Source organism: Propithecus coquereli, unplaced genomic scaffold (genome assembly GCF_000956105.1).
Source record: "Propithecus coquereli isolate 6110/MARCELLA unplaced genomic scaffold, Pcoq_1.0 Scaffold289, whole genome shotgun sequence".
NCBI classification, from domain to species: Eukaryota; Metazoa; Chordata; class Mammalia; order Primates; family Indriidae; genus Propithecus; species Propithecus coquereli.
In genome coordinates, this window is record NW_012148496.1 from 2,008,482 (window position 1) to 2,030,081 (window position 21,600).

The following is a 21,600-nucleotide window of genomic DNA, read 5'->3' on the forward strand; positions in this document are numbered from 1 at the left end:
TTTACCTTTATTTTCCACTGTTCTTCTTGATGAGTCTTATGCTTGTATAGAGAGGTGGGGTTAGAACTTCTGAGTTTAAATTCTGGCTCTGGCACTTGTTTGCTCTGTGACCATGGGCAAATCATTTGTCTTCTTTGTGTCTCAATTTCCTCATCTATAAAGTGGGCGTAGTAATTAGACCTACCATAAAGGATCTTTGCAGGGATTGAATGAAACACTCAGAACAGTGTCTGGCATACAGTAAGGGTTCAATTAGTATTAGCCATTATTAGACTCCATATAAAGGGAATTATTGGCATTCCCTATGCATATCCTGTAATTTCTTGCCCCGTGCCTTTCTCATGCTACATTTTGTCTCTAGAATGTTCTCTTCCATTTCCACCTCCATTTATGTAAACTCTGCATGTTTTACTTTCATGTGCCAACTCTTCCATGTCACTTTCAGGCAAACCCCCAATAATTAATCTATTCTTTTAATTTCCATAGCTTTTCCTCTGTACTTCTCTAATAGTATTTAGCCCCTTCTACCTTATATATTTATATATGTATACACACACACATACACATATAGATGTATTAAATATATATATGTCTTTGCTTTTTTATATTTTCTTCAATGTCTAACCAAATTAATATTAGATACTGTATTTGTTGAGTAAATGAATAGATATTCCACTTGCCCACATACTTTTTCACTGATATACAAGTGCAGTGCAGTTTTAGAGCCTCATCAAAATGAGTGTCTTCTCATTGGTTGGTTATTTATTTGATCTCCCTCTGTCCTAAAACCCCCTTCCTCTTCCCCTCTACCCTCCTTCCCTGTCTGTGATCCTTACCCCTTTACTCTACTTCCCCCTCTAGTTTTCATACTCTTCCCCCATTCCCTTTTTTCTCCTCTTTCTTCTCCTTATCCTTCTAAGAGGAAGATGTTTTCTGATCATTTTTTCTTATTCATCTTGGTCAAAAATAGTGGTACACATAGCACTCAGTCAATGCTATATACTCCTCTGAGGTACTGAGAAGCAAGCAATTGTTAAATAGCAAATAAAAATATGCCTAATCTCTGGACAAATGGAAATAATCTCAGAAGAACTTTGTGATTACATGTTCTGATGGTTGCCATATGTTTGCCATAGTTTGTCTTTCTGGAAAAGGGGAAACATTTGTATGGCTGATATCATGAGAATTTTTTAAAGAGGAGTTTGACCAAGGGTCTCCAAGAACAAATTCTTAAGTGTTTTTTTTGTTCATTTTGTGTTTAGTTTTGCCTGTTATTCTGTTAGTTTCTTCCTTCTTCTCTCATTTACAATGCCATTTTGAATTATAATCCTATTCTCCAATATCTTAACTGTCTTCTTCTCTTAATCAGTATCTTATTTTCTCCTAAATCTGAAAATCATCTGAAATTTATATCATGGCTGTTTTCCTTTTCCATGTCTTAAAATATCCCTCGTCTTGTTAGAGAAATGTTCTCATATGTTCTGTTAGACAGGCCAATAATATTCATTTAAATTGAATTCCTAATTAATTATGTGTCTGCACAAAACCAATGTGATCTACTTATACTAATGAATGTAAAATTGAAAGATAGAATATTCTATTATCTCTATATAGGATTGAGAGATGTAAAGCTAACAAAATTAAAGGGTAGATTGAAAAATAAACTTGAATTATAACCATGACCTGAAACCACGTGTGAAGTTTAGCAATTAAGAAAACCGTCTGCTTTTTCTTCCTTTCCTGAGCCATAGGAAGTTGATGCTCAGGACTGGTCACAACACGGAAATAATTGTGAGGATCCTAAGGAACAGCACTATGTATGCAGCATTATGGGACTTTCATTTGCAGTAATTTTGTTCTCAACTTTGGTATTTTTCTTTTCCTAACTTAGGGTAGAAATTTAGCATCTGGAGAGGTTGGATTTTTTCCAAGTGATGCTGTCAAGCCTTCCCCATGCGTAAGTGCTAGTATTTTATTTCTTTCTTGTTTTGTTTTTGATATTGTGATTAATTGTGTAAGAAGCTATGAAGGATACTGGGCAGGTTGCTCATTCATTTTATTAATATTTTCTGGAGGGATCATATTCTTTCTAACACCATTATGATTCCATTGTCAGAAAATATTTTTAAATGTTAAGGAAATAAATGCAAGAGGCAAATTTAACTTAATAGAATTTACAAAACTGAGTTTTCTGTAAGTTTTTAGAAGAAATAAACCAAGACTACAGATTAGAGGCATTATACAAGTTTCCTTTTTCCCACTGAGGTGAGAATGGTACGGTCTAATCTATTCCCAGTCACTTGGGTTACAGGGTAAGATTATACTTCAGCTGGTATCTTTGAAAGCATGCTAGAAAGTGAAAAGTCCACAAATTCTTTAATCGAATCTCTAAATACATTTTCTATGCTGTAGTGTGTCATTACTGTTTATTAATGTCGTAATAAAATTTTCTGAAAATATCAAACACAGATAAAAGGATAATAAATGGACATTTATTCAAATAATATGAGTGAATGTAACATAAAAGGTACTTTCTGGTGCATCATGATATTGATAAATTTGTCTAAGGTGACATGATTTTAGCATCATAATTTGATATTTAGGGTGATTTTTTCCCCCAAACTTTTTAAGTTATTGGCTCCAAAGACAATGAAATTCCTTTACTAATATGATGGAGATGATTACTTGAAAGAAAAAAAAAAAAACTCTCCTTAAACTATCCTGCTTGCTATATGTCAGTAGTTCCTGAATTTGATATTGTTTTTAATGTTATAAATATGAATGTCTGCCATCCTTGATTTCAGAATGTAGTCTGTAAGATAACTTACAGACTCTCTACTCCTCTACTCCTTCAAGCTTTTAGTTATTTTCAAAAGCAAAGAAAATTTTTAAAATTTGCTTTTCTGTTGGTTCTGTGATCTAATGTCACATTTTTAAATCTTAGATTATGTTATCTGGAAAAATTGTTGAAATCTGATACCACCTTTATTAGATAAGCAAAAATGATTTTTTGGCTCATTTGTCATTTTATGAATGAGATTCAGGCTTTCTATCTGTAAAGCAGCCATGTTTATATGTAAGGAGGTGGCAAGACATTAAGCATTCTAACATTAAGATGTTTGTGAACCGCAAGCCTTCAAATGACGAATATTAAACATTTCATATACCAACTACTGTTTTCTGTTTCCAGCCTCTTGACTACAACATAAAATGAGCATTTGAGCTTTCATTTTAGGGATAGTCTGGCACAAAGTAGGTGTTTAATAAATTACTGTTGAATGAATGGACAAAGGAGTGAAAAAGCAAATGAAAGTCCTTAGCTGTATATAGACAATTAAGAATGATAGATATGAATTAAATCAGCTTATAGAAGCATAGTGAATGATATTTGGTGACCCAGTAAGTGGCTAGAAGGAGAAATATGTTCAGAAATTTTAAGATGATTAAAAAATTATAGAGTAATACATAATTATGGGTAGATTTCCAGCTAAATATGCTTGTTGTTATAGCTTAAAGTTAATAAACAGCTATTAAAATTTTACTGATTAATGAAATTATAGGTTTATTTGTTAATTATAGGACAAGTTAAGTGAAGGGTGAGTAGAAGGAGAGGATAGGTTGAAGAAGTTTGGAAAATGGTATCACTTTTGACCCTGGGATATATTGTTTATCAGAGGTCCATGAGTAGTGCTAAGTATTTCATTCTGAACTTAAAAATTATTCTCCTGTATATCCTGTGCCTGTCTCCTCAAAAATTCTGAGGTATTCAGGTAGGAACCTAGAAGTGAGGAAAACACAGGAGGTGAGATAATTTCACTTCTGTAATATGGTGACTGGATACCAAGCCTGGAGCTACAGCACAGTGCAAACCTAGGTGTACCTCTGTGATTCCAGGAGCCCTCAGTGGTGAACTGGGAAAAAAATCCATCCCACAGAAGATATGCCTACCTTGGTGTTGGATCTGGGTTGGGTAGAAAAAAAGAAAGCATTCTGTCTTGCAAATTTCTAACCTTAAATCCCAAACCACCCAGATGTAGGGCTATAATTTATACCAGCTCTATTACTCAAATAATCTAAGCTAGAAAGATAGTTTAAAATGATTCCACATTGATTGTTCCCCCAATGAAAATACAAATCCTCCCTGGATTGGAGCCTATTTACACATAGTCCTCAAAGGATTTTTACAGATAAAGTCTCAGGGGACATAAATTCACAATTTGGAATCATTAAATTCATGATGAAACAAACCACTTTGAGCTAAGATTAGCAGAAATAATAAAATATAGAATTAGGCCCACAAAGACAGCAGATATTGGAATTATTAGATACTAAATTCAAAATGTTATATTTAATATGATTGAAGGAATTAAAAAGGGTATAAAAACTAAAAGGAGAACAAGACACTATCCAATTGTCTGGGCATATTTCAAAAAGATTTGGCTATAGTAATTGAAATGAAGGCCTCTGTGGACACATTACATGGCATATCAGATACTGTTATATAGAAAATTGCAAGAAAAATCTGAAGAAATTTCTCACAACAGTTCAGAGAAATTAAGAAATGGAAAATATAACAGAAAATGGAGTGATGAGATTCAAATACATCTAATAGAAGAAGAGAATAAAAGAAATTGTGGAAACAATAATCAAATGACTAAGAACTTTCCAGAATCTATGATAAAACTAATCTTCAGAGTCAACAAGAGTATATTAAAATTAATCAGTACCTCAATGCATTTTAATACAACTGCAGGACATTAAAGACAAAATTAAAACTCTAACCTAAGAGAGAAAACAGATTGCCAATAAAAGGTTGATTATTAGACTCATAGCTAACAACAGCAGTAATGGAAGCAACAAGTTTCCACTTCATTTCTGGTAATTGTCAAGTAGCTCCTATTGGTTCAGTTCTCCCAGAGGATTATAGGTGACAACTATAAGCTGTGGACAAAACACCAAAACAAAACAAAACAGAAACAATTATCTGAAGGCACTGGCTAAGAGAATTGACATTTGGAAAAAGGAAATGATATTAGGGTAGTTTCCTGGTTTTATGGCTAGCTTGAGGGCAAGCACTAGATTGTACCTTGTGAGGTGGCTAAAATTCAGATAGAAACCTTATAGTATTTATAGCTTGAAGAACCAGAATGTAGAGTTTAAAGCAACTACAGCAGCTGGAAAGGGAGGTAGGAAATCTTAGAAAGGAAAGAGTCAGAGAGGGAAAACCTCAAATTCTGTGTATAAACTCTACCTGAGTCTCCAGCTGAATAGTACAGACTCCAAACACCTCAGCTTAGGCTAAAAGAATTCAGCTGCCTCTTAACACAGGCGAGATAGTTGAAGTTCAAACAAGTTAACTGCCTGCTTTAAGAAAAGCCACACTCTTTGCAGGTATATAACAGAATCCAGAGCTTCTGTGGTATATCATTCAAATTGTCCAAAATATAATGAAAATTTTAGTCAATATGCAAAGAAACAGGAAAATGTGAACCACACTCACTAGAAAAGAGAATGACAGGAGATCAATCCTGAAATGTCCCAAATGATGCATTAGCAGGGAAAAATTTTAAAAGCAATGATTGTAACTTGCTTTTGGACACACAAAAAGATACATACATAGTGAATGGGCAGGAAACCTCGGTACAGAAATAGGAACTATAAAAAAGAACCAAATGGAAATTCTAGAATGTGAAATTACAATATATGACACAATAATATATTGAAAGTTTGAGAGAAAATTAGTCAACTTAGAAATTTATCTCTCCTAAATAAGGATGAAATAATGACATTTCTAGTGAAACAAACACAGAGAAAGTTCGCTTTGAAGTGTCCCATCTAACTTTATAAGATGTACTTCCCGAAGTAGCATATATATAATAACATGTATATATGTATACATATACATCATCTTGTATGCTTTCCATATTCCCAACAAAATATTTTTTAGAATTATATATTTATAGCAGAAATTTAACAATGTAAACTGACTATGGTGGAGGCAGAAAATAGCATTAAGGAAAAATAGTAACAATATTCTCAAAGATGAGACAGTACCCAGAAGGAAATCATCTATAGTCTTAAATATGAAGCATCTTCAAAATATGAAGAGAAGTGGAGAGCACCCATGACAGATGGAATGTAGCTGAGAAGGTAGTCCTGGATCTTCACATGCCAGAATATACCCACTAAGAAGAGAAAAAGCTCCAGTAGGACATTTCAGGGTGGAGTAGCCAGTTATCTGTTCTGCTTTAGAATTTTATGTCGCTCTTCCTTTTTTATTCTCATTTTTTGAATCTCCAGACTTTTATCAGCCAAGGGAGTCCACAGCTAGAATACGTTGAAGTTCTTTATCCTCATCTTTCCTATTTTTTTTTTGTTCTCTGTGGAGAGAAAGGTTGTTGTAGGAATAAACATATAATGGTCTTTTAAAGACTACAGAGTACAGAGAGGAAGAGTGAAAGAGGAAATATTTTTCCCATCAGATTTTAGAAGTCATGTATTTTATCATCAAAAGGGACAGTCAAATTTCTCTTTGTAAAAACAAAATGATGTTAAGAAAATATTTGCAAGATTAGAAAGGGTGTAATTTACCTTTAATATTAATTGCTGTGTATCAGGATTTTACAAAGTGATGATATTAAAAATGTGATCCATAGGATAAAAATATTTAAATGTTAATAATCAAAGGAAAGTTCTGACTAAGAAAGATAATTTTTATACAGTTTGAGTATCCCTAATCCTAAAATTCAAAATCCAAATTGTTATAAAATCCAAAACCTTTTGAGAGCTGACATAACGTTCAAAGGAAATGCTCACTGGAGCATTTTACATTTTGGATTTTTGATTAGGGATGCTGAACTTACTGCACATATTCCAAAATCTAAAAAAAAAAAATCTGAAATTTGAAACATTTCTAGTCCCAAGCATTTCAGATAAGGGATACTCAACCTGTATATATCTCTTAACCTGGAAGGACAAAATAGTAACAGCCCATTATGAAAAACTGGCATAGATAGAGGCATACTCACATTGACCAGATCTTTCAAATACTATAGGTTTTACTGTTACAAATGAGGGTAACAGTATTTTAAATCACCTATTATAAAAGTCCCAGGAATATCATAAAATGCATATATCAAAGACTTGGATAATTCATGAAAATTTTCTAAACACAAAACAGACTATCTGTATTCTCAGTCTTTTTTTCAGGAATTTATAAATTTTGTCCCCCTGCTTATAGTTTGTATTTTATTTGTTATTTTTCGAACGTTAGTATACCTTCTTTGGCTTTGTTCATTTTTCAGTTGGCTACCAGCCACTGGGAATTTTCTTTCTTTATTTGAATAGAAAATGAAATATTTTTTTCTTGTGCAAAGCTTTGTATGAGAAAAGGGAAAATGAATATTTTCCATGACTTTTTCCTGAATAAAAGGTTTCTAGTTGATAGATTTCAAAATCAGAGTTTAGAACTTATTTTTCAAAATAACAGTCTACATCCAGTGTATATTGTCTATTTTTCATGTTTTCCCAATATCTTGGAAAAGTAAAGTACTATTTGGTTTTCTTAATAACATTTTCATTTTAATTTTCTGTGATAGGATTAAATTGCCTTGATAATAAATATTAAAATCTTCTAGTTCATATTTTCCTGCTCTCTCTCTCCTTAGAGTTACAGTGGCAGTAAAATGAATGAAAGAATGAATTAAAGTGAAATGAATTATTTTTTACTTATCTGACATATACTATGATTCACTCTGTATAAAATTGCCAATGGATAGTTCCAGGACTGTGCTACTTAGGGTTTTATAGAGCTGAGTCAGCTGAACTGAATTAATGATTGATTTCTAAAAGCTTCCCTTAAGTAAACTTAATCTATTTTTGCCTTTTTATATTCTAGGTGCCCAAACCGGTAGATTATTCTTGCCAACCCTGGTAAGTATTAAAAATGTTTATGTAGCTAAGTTGAAATACCATACCCTTAGCTCCAGGATGCCTTAAATGTGGGGGTAGTAAACCACATTCCATTTCCATTTGTCTTGGCTAAAGGTGTTTTCAGATGTAACAAAACACCATAATGAATTCACATATTGCTGACCTTTCCACATCTTTATCAGAGAGAGGTGTGTGTGTGTGTGTGTGTGTGTGTGTGTGTGTGTGTATGTGTATGAGGACCCTTGACCTTAAATTCAAAGTTTATAACAGTCACAGAAATGAATGGGACATAGGCATATGTATCTTATATTTCTTGTATTTTAGAAAGGTAGATTTCATGAAGCAGATAGGAAAAAATACATATTTCATTGTCTGAAACTAAAAATTAGCTCATAAAGGACAGTAGTAGATTCTAAAAATGTAATTTACAGTGTGTAATTTGGGAGCAGCAAGTTATATCCATATGTAAGTTTTGGATCTGGATGGAGCATACTTTCCCCTTGGAGGCTGGCAGTCTCATTAACAAAACCAAGGAAGTGAAGTCATTAGTCATTATTATTTCCTAGCTATCTTCAACTGTAAGAAATATATTTATGACCTGGAATAGTTATGATTATCATATCATAATAATTAATATATACTGAGTATTTACTATGTGCTTTGTACTTTATACATTTTATTTTATTTTTAAAAATATTTATATAAGGAAGGTTGTTGTTATTCTAATGGGTGAAGAAACAAAGATTAAGGCTGTGTAGAGAGCGAGTGGTAGAATAAGAACTCTAAGTTATGCCATCTGTACATTGCTATACAGACCCCCAAAATACAAAACGTAGGCGCATTAATCATGTATATTTGTTTTGCTGAATTTTGTGTTTCACTTCTCCTAAAATGACTAACTCTGTTTTCATTTCCTTATATTAAAGTATATACATACAAATAAGAGATCAGGGTATGTATATAATGAAATATCCTGAAAATATACTGGTTCGGTTTGCAAGTGTCGATACCACCTGAATTGTCTGATTTTTTTTTTTTAATATTCTGATTGTTTTGCATTCTATGATCAAAGCATGGAACATGCCAGGTTGCTTTTCAGTGTGCAGGAATCTGTTGCCCAAGGTATGGCTTTCTTCCTCCTCAGATGCCCCTCCGGGCCCCCAGTAGGCTCCTGTGCCTTCTATACCCCTCTGATGTCCCTCCCTGGGCCTCAGCACTGAGCTTGCTGAGGAAATTGCAGCAGGTTCGTGATAGAACTGGGAATCTTTGCTTCATTTTTACCTGATATAAGACAAATTCAAGGTCTCATTAGTTTCTGTGGACTTTTAAATCATATCCTGACAGGAATTAAATTTGGAGATTAGAGCTGATAGCATTGACAGTCAAACTGAAAAACATCAAGGACTGGCAATAATCATGAACATGTAATGATTAGGTTCCTTCTCTTTTCTTTTATTACCATTTTTATGTAACTAGGCGTTATAGTTACAAGGGTAATGATTTTAGGGATAAATACTAATGCCACAAACTATGTGGATTTTATGAAATAAACTGATCGGGTACCTAAGAACTATTTAGGGCACACGAGGGTAGCTTTTATGCACTTTGTTTTAAAATACCCCCTTCCAATATATAAAATTCTACTGAAAATGGGACCCGTTAGAACAATATTATTCTTAATGATAAAAAATCAAGATGGTCAGACTAAGGAAAAGCTTTGAAAATAAGAAGAAATCAAGATATTTTATAGTAGAATTTTAAAATTGCTTTCTTTTCCTTAGATGGTTTATTCAAACTAAGCAGGCAGTTTCATGTGAAATGTCTTCTGCTAGGGAACAAAATGATCAACTACACCAGAAAATGGAATCTTAAATTTTAGAAATACTATACTGTTTAGAGTCAATTACACTGAATGATGGTATGGTAGTCCTCAAGTCACAGAGAAGTTGAATATCACCAACTATATTATCTATTCATTATTTCCACATTTAAAAGTAAGTTGTTCCCACAATGTAAATTTTGTCTTTTATATAGGCCATGAAATAAAATAGAAAATCAAGATTATTATGTTTAATAATCTATGTTTTTGGGTGTCAGAGGCAAGTATGAGGTATGAGGCTGAAAACTGGGGAACTATCTGAAAATCTGTGTGTAGAACAGGAGGTAGATGCCAGGGTCCCTGCCCTACTCACCTGGTAATCAGTGTTTTCTTTCCTACACTGGCAGGAGACTCTGGTGTTAGAAGGTATATTATGTGGAAAAACTGAATCATTTAGGGTCTGGACTTGGAAAGACCAGGCCTAACAGAGCTTAGGGAGATGCCATACTGAGAAAAGAGGGATTAAATTAAGAAAAGTCTGTTTACAGAATGATGCTGATCCCCAGTACATTTGGGTGCCAAATGTCAGCACTGTGACAGCTGGGTCTCACACATACTGCCCTCTCCTTGCATCCAGACAGGAGCTTGAAAGGTTTTTGTCTAAAGAAACTGAATAGACATAGAGTGAAAAATCTAAAATTCTAACACTTTGGGTGCCCAATTATCAGATTCTTGCCAAATGATTAGGCTTCTACCCAACGGGCCTACCTTGGTACCTACACACACAGATAGCTTCCAGTTGATTCTTGGGTGCCTCCCTCCTAAATATGAATAAACAACAAAGGGCGACCATGCATTTGAGGAAGGCCTTGAACTATAGAACAAATAAATTAAATGGGAAAAAGAAATTTGAAGAAAATAGACAATAGAGTGGGCAGAATAATTTTTTTAAAAAACCCTTTTATTTACTCCTTCAAAATTAAGAGAGGACATCATATCAATGGAAGTGAGCTGGATATTTTACAAAATGAGCAATCAGAATAAGAGTTCTTATAAATTAAATATTGTAGAAAAGTTGGAAAAGTTGGAATAAGTCTTCCAAAAAGTCAAAGAGAAAGGTAATATGGGAGAAAAGATATAGAAACTAAATTATTGACCTAAGAAGTACAATTTTCTACCGGTAAGAACTCCAGAAAGAGAAAATGGAGGGCAGCAATTATCAAGAAATAGTACAGAAATTCCTCAGAACTGAAGGACATGTGGCTTCAAATTGAAGATGATACTGAAAGCCCAGGGCAAGATAAAAAAGCACATTTCATGAAAGTTTTCAGTATCGAGAATATAGAAAGAATCTGAATGTTTCTAGGGAGAAAAAAATCAGGTTACATACAAAGGCTCAGAAATGGCATTGAATAGAAGTTAGAAGATAGTAGAGCAATGCTTTAATATTTGAGAGGCAAAATAATTTCTCACCTAGAACTCTTTACCCAGCCAAATTATGAATTGTTAGGTAAAATAAAATATTTTCATAGTTGTGGGCCTTTAGAGTATTATATCCCATGTATACATTTATAAAAAGCTGAAGGGGTGAGCTAGTAAATGCAGAAGAGGGAGATACAGAATTTAAGAAAGGGAGCAAAGAGAAGTCCCAGGACTACAGTAACTCAGCAGGCTTAGAGAGAAAGCAGTATCAATACACCAAGAGAGTGGAGGGCTCAGAAGAAAAGGCTCCATAGAAAAATTAACAGATAGATTACGTGGTTGTCTTAGTCCATTTTCTGCTGCTGCAGATTGAGTATCCCTTGTTTGAAATGCTTGGGACCAGAAGTGTATTGTATTGCAGGTTTTTTGGATTTTGGACTATTTACAGATATATAATGAGATATCATGGGGATGGGAGCCAAGTCTAAACACAAAATTCATTTATGTTTCACGTATACCTAACACACATAACCTGAAGGTAATTTTATACAATATTTTTAGTTTTGTGCATAAAGCAAAGTTTTTACTGCATTTTGACTGCAACCTGCATTTTTCACTTGTGGAGTCATGTCAGTACTGAAAAAGTTTCAAATTTTGGAGGATTTCAGGTATTTGTATTAGGGCTGCTCAACTGTGTAACAGAATACCACAGACTGAGTAATTTATAAAGAAAAGAGATTTATTTGACCCATGGTTTTAAAGGCTGCTAAGTCCAAGATCAAGGGGCTGCATCTGGTGAGGGCCTTCTTGCTGTATCGTAACACTGGGAGGAAGTACACTCAAGAGACAGAGAAAGGGAGAGAACCTAACTCATCCTTTGTATCAGATACCCCTCTCTAGATAACTAACCCCTCCTGCGATAAAGGTATTAACCATTTATGAGGGTGTAGCCCTCATGACCTAATCACCTCTTAAAGGTCTCACCTCCCAATACTGTTAAAATGGCAGTTAAATTTCAATATGAATTTTGGAGGGGATATTCAAACCATAGCAGTGGTGTTGAAAAATGTATTATTGGGTGGTTTATTTGGATAATTTGGAAAGAATTTGTGATAGAGACAAAGAACTTGAGCAAACTAAAACATATAAGCAATTACATTTTGGAGGTCAGATATTCTTTGACTGTGCTAAGACTGGGCCAGACGCTGGCTTAGGTTTGCAGAGGTTACAGAAAGAGGAGTGAGTAGCAGTGCTATGAAGGACTGAGCATAGGAAGCAGGGAAAAAAATGATTTTCCTTTCTTCTGTCTAAAATTGATAAGAAATTGTAGTATAATCATGTTATTTAGAAATGTACAAAGTAGAAAGAAGAAAAATTAGGTAAAATATTTGAAACGGAACTTGGAGTAGAATGCTGGTAAGATGGAGTACTGCTACTTTTTCATTATAATTACAGTACAAGTTGACTTTTTAAACTATGTTCATGTATTACTTTGATAAAAATGCATGCACTACATACTGATTGTGATGAGTGCCATGAAAATAGGGGTAGTACAATGGAGTGGGTAATGCGACATGCAGGATAACATTCTTTAGATGGGATGGTCAGACAAGACTCCTGTCTAAACCTGAGTGATGAGAAGTAATTGTGTGTTGATAGAGGGTGAGTGTTTCCAGACAACAGTATAGTCTGTGAGAAGACTCTAGGCTGAAAAGGGGCTTGATGAGTTCCTGGACCTGAAAGAAGGCTGGAGACTGGTGTGATGAAGGGGGTTATAAGAGACAAGGTTGAAGAGAGGTAGGCATGGGTCAGATCATCCTAGGTCCTAATGGTTTATGAGTTGCTGTAATTTTTCTTTTAACCCAAGGTACCACTGCATAAAACGCCCAAACTCCTCTTTTATGCTTGATGGAAACCTAATGTGCTCTCACTCAATAAGCTTTTATCAGATGTCTACTGTGTGCATTTTAAATAAATATTTAATTTAGACTAGAGGTGGATTTTTTTTTTGAGACAAGATCTCAGTCTGTCACCCAGGCTGGAATGCAGCGGCATCATCATCCTAGCTCACAGCAACCTCAAACTCCTGGGCTCAAGCAGTCCTCCTGCCTCAGCCTCCTGAGTAGCTGGGACTACAGGCACGCACCACCATGCCCAGCTGATTTTTTCTATTTTTTGTAGAGACAGGGTCTTGCTCTTGCTCAGGCGGGTTTCAAACTCCTGACCTCAAGTGATTCTCCTGCCTTGGCCTCCCGGAGTGCTAGGATTAGAGGCGTGAGCCACCATATCTAGCCTAGAGGTGGATATTTATACTGAGTTATGTGAGTCTGTATGTGAATCACAGAATTTTCTGGAATATTAATTCTTGAATAGCTTTGAAAGAGAGCTAATCTAAACATAGAATTTTTTTCTTTAACTTCTAGTACCCAAAATCCCTGATATATTTTGCCAGCGGGTGTTACACCTATATTTGATGTGAGGAATCATTAAAGAGTATTTTAACATTGAATTTGGGCCTTTTTATTATTGTAGTTATTTTTATTATTATGGCATTTGGATATGTTTAGGCCACCATAGTCTAGGAAGAATTGAAAATTCTGGTTTTCAAAAATATCTACCTTTTAAAAATAAAGTTTACTCACTAATTTCTTCCTCTTTTCTTTTTTTTTTTTTTTGAGACAGGGTCTCAGTCTGTTGCCCAAGCTAGAGTACAATGGTGTCATCATAGCTCACTGCAACCTCAAACTCCTGGGCTCAAGCAATTCTCCTGCCTCAGCCGCCTGAGTAGCTGGGACTATAGGTGTTTGCCACCACACCCGGCTAATTTTTCTATTTTTTATAGCGACGGGGTCTGCTCTTGCTGAGGCTGGTCTTGAACTCCTGAGCTCAAGCGATCCTCCCACCTCAGCCTCCCAAAGTGCTAGGATTATAGGCATGAGCCGCTGTGTCCAGCCTCACTATTACTAATTTCTTTAAAAAAATTGGTTATCAAAATTGTAGGCTATAAGAAATAATCTTATATACAAAAATATTTAAAAATAATTTCAATTGTTACTAGAATTTTCATTTAAAAGATGCTTAAAGGATATTCCATTTCATAGTGTACATAGAAAAGGGAAAGAGTGTGTGTGTCTGTCTGTCTGTCTGTCTGTCTTATGCAGGGCCGTCCCTTCCCGCGAGTCTTTTACCCTCTTGTCCGTAAATTCCCCACAACTGTCTCAGCCAATACCTACTGACTCTTTTTTATCCCATTTATTTCTTTGATAAATATTTACTGAGTGCTTACTGTGTATTAGGCACTGTTCACTTTGTTGTTGTCAGCTTTGTAGAGCATTTTTATTTGGACATATTAAAGGATTTTTTCCTGAATTATTTTTCTTAAGCAATGTAATTAGTATAGAAGTAAAAACAACTCAGATCTGCCACTAAATTAAAATCCTGATAGATACTTATTTTTAGCCTCTGTTTTCTTCCAGGTATGTTATCGAGATTTTCTGTGTCATTGTTTCTTACAGGTATGCTGGAGCAATGGAAAGATTGCAGGCAGAGACTGAACTTATTAATAGGGTAAATAGTACTTACCTTGTGAGGCACAGGACCAAAGAGTCAGGAGAATATGCAATTAGCATTAAGTAAGTAGGACAAGTACTTTTACAGAAATAGATTTCCTGTTTTCATAATTGCATAGACCATCTGACATGTATAACACTAAAGTTGAAAACCCGCGTTCTAATTGCAGCAGAAATAATGCATCTATCCAGACAGTTCATTAATACTTGAAAATATCTGTTAGAAAAACAGTAATAAGTGTTATAGGCTGCTAATTGGCATATTAGATTTCTTTCATAATATTGTATTTTGTTGATTTGATGTATGTGTATTTCTAGTAAGTTCTAAGAGTACAAATTGCTAGATTTTATTTGGTTTTTCTACATTCTCTAACTGAACTCACAAAATGAATTGAGTATAATGATTAATTAAATCCAACTCCCCTTCTCACTTCAAATATTGGTTGTATCTTCAACCAATCTAGTAAATATATTTTGTTAATTAGCTGCCACCAGTGTATTGGCATAGGTATATATTTTCTCTTCAGAATTAATTCCTATAATGTTATTGGGGCATGCCCTCTGGTAATTATTGATTTCTACTGATTAAAAACACATTTATATTCATAAGTTATTCATTGCCCACAGGTACAATAATGAAGCAAAGCACATCAAGATTTTAACAAGAGATGGCTTTTTTCACATTGCAGAAAATAGAAAATTTAAAAGTTTAATGGTAAGCATTGATTATTTCTTTTCAATCTGTGATCCCTATTTTTCTCGTTAGAAAGGTCAGTTTAATTCTGTAATTTCTTGGAAATTTTGCTCACTGAAAAGTTATTTAAAGAGAATCATATTATAACTTTGCAGCAGAATCCTGAAAATTATAATTTTAAGAGCTATAATTAAATTTTATATTGCTCAAATCATATTTTTCATTGTAGACTAAGTTTGCAAGTGTTAGATAATACTTCAAAGTCTATGCTATTTAAGACTCTTAGAGCAATGACAGATTCAAATATAAATACAAACAATTTCCAATTATTTGTGTGAGTTTTGGCTTGTGTTTGAATGACACACAGCAAATTTTTAATGTGTCTTTCTTTCCTCTTCTTCCTTCCATTACCTGTATCTCCTCATCGAGATAGAGGAATGTATTTTTAATTATAACACGGAACATTATAATTAGCAAAATACCTCTCACATTTAGGTTCATTTCATACAAAATGCAATATAAAGTCAAAGATTTTCATATTTTCTCCTATTTTAAATGATCTGTGCTATGGTCCTCATTCATTACCTTGGACAATTAAGTAGTGACAAGGTAACATTTTTGCCACACAACAGTTAATATTTCATAGGAATTTTACATTTAAATGGAAATAGTATATTGTTGCCAAATTGCTTCAAATGACAAAGGATTATTGATTAAAAATCTGTACAATTTTTAAAAAATTGCAACTTAATAACGGCATTAGCACTTAAGAATATCGTGTATATGTCATATAAACGATGCATATAGGCCATCATATGTGCATCTCAAGTCTGTTTCTCACATTTGATAGTTTCTTGAGATAATGAAGAATTTGGATGCAAGACATAAGATGCATTTGCAGCTGCTAAGTACTTTGAGTAACAATGGGAGGGACCACTCATTGATTGAACCATCGTTCAAATGATACACACTGCATCCTTCCAGAAAACATCTCAAAGGACTTTGCAGATGTTAACAATAAAGTTAAAACTACACATAAGAAAGCCTTACTAAACAGGACAGCCTGAATGCCTTATCTAAAAATTTACAACTGCATCAAGACAGGAATCAGTGTTTTAAAGAAATCGAAGCATCTCAAGTTGAAAGAAAAATAAGAAAACCTCTCTGGACATAAATGCCACATTCCCAATTCAAAAGCTACGGATGGGCAGCAAGGTCATGTCCTGGAAAACGCAAACTCTGCCAAACTGGTAACCGAGATGTAGGCATCCTCCCTGATGGATGTGACTTACATTCTGTTGAAACAAGCAGGCTGTGCACAGAGAGACTTGGACCAGAGGAGGTTCTTCATAAAATGAAAACCTAGGAGAGAGGTGGCGAGTAGATGCACAAATAATGAGTGACAGATGCAGCTGAAACATGATTCAAGCACACACAGGGACTCTCCACATCTCTGCAAGACACACCAGCTTGAGCTTTCACCTGCAGCACTTCCTTGGATGGTAATGAGGCTGCTCCATAGTGTTACAGTTAATACAGGACTTAAAAAAAAGCTGCAGGGCCAAAGATGCCTACCAGTCTTGCAGACTTTGAAAGTAGCAAGGGGAACTCCCATCAGAGAAGACAAGCAAAGAGGATGAGAGGAATAGTCACTGCAAAAGGGCCAGTCAATTTAGCTTTGTGTCACCTGGGTTCAGCTCAAGGAAGTTCTTCAGTAGCTTAGGTTAGATATGAAAAGCGAGAAATATCACAGTGACCTCGATTGGTAGACATAGATCCTTGAGTTCCTATCTGCATGTAAAGCTGTGATTATAGTAAAAGCCATAGAGACCCAGAAGTCAAATAAATTTGCACCAGAGAGCTCTCTGGTTTTTGCAGTGAAGTTCTGGAAAAGGAATTATTCCAGAACTCCTTGTCATAGGGCTAAAATAAGCTACCCTTACAGGGTATGTATAGAATCTCAGAAATGCCACCGTTAGAGACTCATGAATATATTTTTTCCTCCATTATCTGAGAATCTTTTGTAAGGAAGCACGTATCACAGTGTGTTAAAGGGAAGGGATTAAGAATTAACAGTAAAATTACAATGAAACCAAAAAACTTTAGCAAAAGGATGTAATTGTGAAAGAAAGAAAGACAAGGAGCTGAAAAAATCTCAGTATCAGAAAAGTACTTTGGTCAGATTTAACTAATAACTGTAAAATTTGCTGAAGAGGCAGCTGAACTAGTTTGGAGCTGACCCTTCTTTTTGTTTCTGTTTATTTGTTGAGAAAATTTATATTGAGTCCTTACTATATGAAATCACTGGTTTCAAAAATCACTGGATTCAAAAAGGACTTAGCCATTCTAAACAAGCTTACACATTGGTAAATACATGTGTACCAAGAACCTCACAAGAGTTCAGTCCTTTGAATCTAGGCTGGGAAATGCCACAGGGATACTTGGTCAGAAGGAATGGCTCATGTTTCAGTAACCAGACCTTTTGGAAGGAAATAGAAGGTTAAAAGGTGTAGGGAGGGGCTTTTTAAAATCAGGATCATGCAACCTCCTGTAGTCAGTCACCTTTCCCATGTTGGTGTCAGCTAACACAGTTCCCGTTGTAAGTAAGTAGTGGTCTGTGGATTTGAGTTGTTTCTTAAGAATCCTTCTATTATTGGTGTTGAAGTTATACTGTCTACCTCTGAAATGTAGTAGGCCCTGGAACTAAATTTTAATCTGGAAAAGATGTAAAATACAAGTGAACTCCAGAGCTTGTTTTAAATTAACCAGTTTCTCCTAGGGAAGATCGGCCGTAGGCGGTTATAACCTAACCCCTTACCCCTGGGTTTCAATAGCTTGGTTAATCAAAATCTTTGTTTTTCTTTGTCATTAAATTCAAATCCTAAATGGATTTCTGTATCCAGATTACAAGGCATTAATTTTGTTCTAATTTTCACGTATGCCAGACAATCCGTGTCCAAATGCGGTTTATAAACTGTCTCCCTTGCCTGTTTCCTTGGTAATTGGAACGACTGGCTCTCACTCATTATTTTTCACAGAGACTTGAATTGTTGACACTGCTGTGTCAGTGTGAGATAAGGAAAGCTTAGCGATTTCTTTTGTTTAGAGTCTTCTTATGTACTTGTTGTACCTGAAGGTCAATGACTGCTAAAGCAAGGGTGGATTAGACTAAAATGCAGAAAGCATAAAGGCATGAATTGGAAAAGATCCATGGTGGCACTGTTTAATTCTACCCCTTAGAAACATGTAGGGAGATTTACTCTCATAAGACTATAAAAATGGAACTAAAATCTCTTCCATGCTTAGTGAAGTGATGAGTATTTTGCAGTTTGCTAAGCCACATGACCCTAGGCCTAGAAAGTTACTTTTTTCTTCCATAAAATTTGGAGATGGGTAGGTATTAAATGATCACCAAATCCCTTTTCAGTATGCTAATTCTATGGTTTCAGGCCAACTTCACATAAACTTTAATTCACAGTAATTCGTAGCAAAATTCATAAAATTCACATTACCTATAGCAAAGTTACATTTAAGTTCAAGCTATTGGCTTATAATTCCTTTCAGGTTTGTTTCCATACCGCTAAAGAAAATAGCACATTTTACTCAATTTAAACAAGACAGAACAACCCTTTGGTATCATTTGTGTCAGTGACACAATACAAACATGCACAGTTCTTCCAGAGACCTTACAAAATTTTGCTTTGTATTTTTTTAAATTTAAATAACTATATTGGTCACTAAGTAGACTTTAATTCTAGACCTTGTCTTTGCAAACAGTGTTAAAAATCACCATAATACAAATGTAATATTCTGATCATTGAACTCATTTTGGGGATATAAAATTCTATCTGATATTTTATTATTATTGTTGTTGTTTTTCTTTGTTTTTAAAGGTTGGTCTTATTCCAAATTCTTTTTTACTTTTTCAAGAACCCCTATCTGGGCCCAGGGAAAGAAGAAAGAAAGGAAGAGATATTTTTTTTTAGATTATAGACATAATGTGTATCAGACCCTGGCATCTTAAGTCTAAGAAAACAAAGTTCCTGGTGCATCGTGGACACTTAACAAATACTACTTCTCTTTTGCCTCCCTTTTTAAAATTGACATTTGCCAGGTACTACTTGCTAATAGTAGGATGTGGTTCAGAGCATGAACTTTGGAGACACACCAGCTGTATTTATTAACCTCACTGAGATTCGAGCATCAATGGTAAAAAGGCCCATCTCATAAGGTTCTTGAGCCTGGCCCATGGGATAATGGTAGCTGTTATGATTATTCACATGTTCAGGCACTATGTATATTCTGTGATAGTCTGTGAAAAGGTTTATCACAGGTGTGGGGATTGAAAAACCTGCATTGGCTTTATCCAATGCTTTAGCCAAACCATGTTGCTTTTAGTTTATGAAGGTGGTCTTTACTTTATCGCCTTTATGTCTGTTCCCAGCCTGGCTGCTCTACCTAAAACAATCCTTCTGCTGTTCCTGGCTGTTTTAATTTTACTTGTTCTTCAATTTAAGACAAGTTACTTCTATCATGAAACCTTCCCTCCTTCTCCCTACTGGACACACACAGTGAAGTTCTCTCTCATGCCTTTGAACTTTCCCTTCTAGGATGAGAACTTCTAGGGGGCAGGAACCTTATCTTTATAATCTTTGTGACCCATGAAATTCACAGCACGGTGTATTCTACAACTTGTCCAGGTTTTGTCATAAATAGTAAAGAAATCATTGATGATGCTCTTTTTCTTCTTTTGGGTAATTTTTGGCCTGATTGATTCATTTTGGCACCTTTCAACATAGCCATTGAATGGAGGTATTGAGTCAATGACAGTGTGGTTTTTAGAAGAACTGAGTTGCTTTTTCACTTTTTTTTTTTTTAAAAAGGTGCTATAATAGAAGCACTTAATAATTAAGTTAAAAGTGATTTTGCTTTTATTTTCATTCCAGATATTTCTAAGAAACTTTATAGTTCTCATCTAATGATAAGATGCATTTTTATGAATTATTATTCAACTTCTGTTTACAGTAGAGGGATTCAAATTTGTGCAGAATTTATGAAACCAACATGTGAAAAGAAATTTCCTGAAACTTTAGTCTGAAAGATGGTGGGTGGTTATTACATTAGACTTGGATGTATTTAAGGCAAATTCTTTATTAGAGAGAATTGGAAAGAACCACATTATTGACCTCCGTGAGTAGCAGATAATATACAGAGCTGTGATGGGCACTAACACTTCATCATCATAAACCAGAAACAATATCAAGTACCATTTGTGCTTTATCAACTTTTGTTTACCATGGAAAAGTATATTCAGTATCAAGTTTGTTTTTCTGCCATGTTCAAAGAAAGTGCAGGAAACTAGAAATTGCTATATATTCAGCAAGCAGCTGTTCCTTTTATTTTTGTTTAGAAAGGCAAGTATTTAATAAATAAGAACAATAATTACTACTCTGAAATTGAGATTTAATACAGTTTCTTTTCATTTACCACATGTGACTAAAGACTAACAGGATGTTCTCTATCTGTGAATAACAATAGGGGGTGACATATTATAAATGGCCTGAGTAGCAAGGACAACTACTGTGTCAGTGTCATGTATATCCAGACTGCAGGGAAAGATTATCATTTACTTACTCTTCTGTATACATATGGAAAATTTAACATTAAATTGATCATCCTTATATTGTAAGTAATTATGTCTTAAGAAGTTTGTATGTTTGAGAGTAAAGGTATCCTTACCAAAAATCATCCTTGATTCTTTTTTCTGAAGGAACTTGTGGAGTACTACAAGCATCATTCTCTTAAAGAAGGGTTCAGAACCTTAGATACAACTCTACAGTTTCCATACAAGGAGCCAGAACATTCAGCTGGACAGAGGGGTAACAGAGCAGGCAATAGCTGTGAGTATTAAAATTGAGAATAAGATTTGCTGTCACTTAAGGATTGGAGGCATAATAACATTAAACATCTTCAATCCAGATTTTGAAAGAAAACCAATGAATATGCTAATGTATTGAGCAAGGACTTTTTCTGGAGCTAAGCAGAATCAGATGGGCCAATAGGTTTATGAACATGTGTTGTTAAAGATCTTTCTGCTGAATTAAAAATTATGTTTGTCAAAACCCCATCAGAAATATAAAGGGCATGTTAATGTGTAAATTTTG

General features: G+C 34.6%; 1 protein-coding gene across 1 annotated transcript in view; it reads left to right on the top strand.

Moving 5' to 3' along the window:
• The window catches only part of VAV3 (vav 3 guanine nucleotide exchange factor), a 508,157-nt gene that overhangs the window by 439,779 nt on the left and 46,778 nt on the right, over window positions 1-21,600 (top strand). Inside the window, exons 20-24 of the mRNA XM_012648507.1 lie at window positions 1,892-1,957; window positions 7,898-7,932; window positions 14,689-14,805; window positions 15,370-15,457; window positions 21,207-21,336. Of these exons, the coding sequence (XP_012503961.1) occupies window positions 1,892-1,957; window positions 7,898-7,932; window positions 14,689-14,805; window positions 15,370-15,457; window positions 21,207-21,336 (436 nt within the window). The remainder of the gene's footprint in view (window positions 1-1,891; window positions 1,958-7,897; window positions 7,933-14,688; window positions 14,806-15,369; window positions 15,458-21,206; window positions 21,337-21,600) is intronic.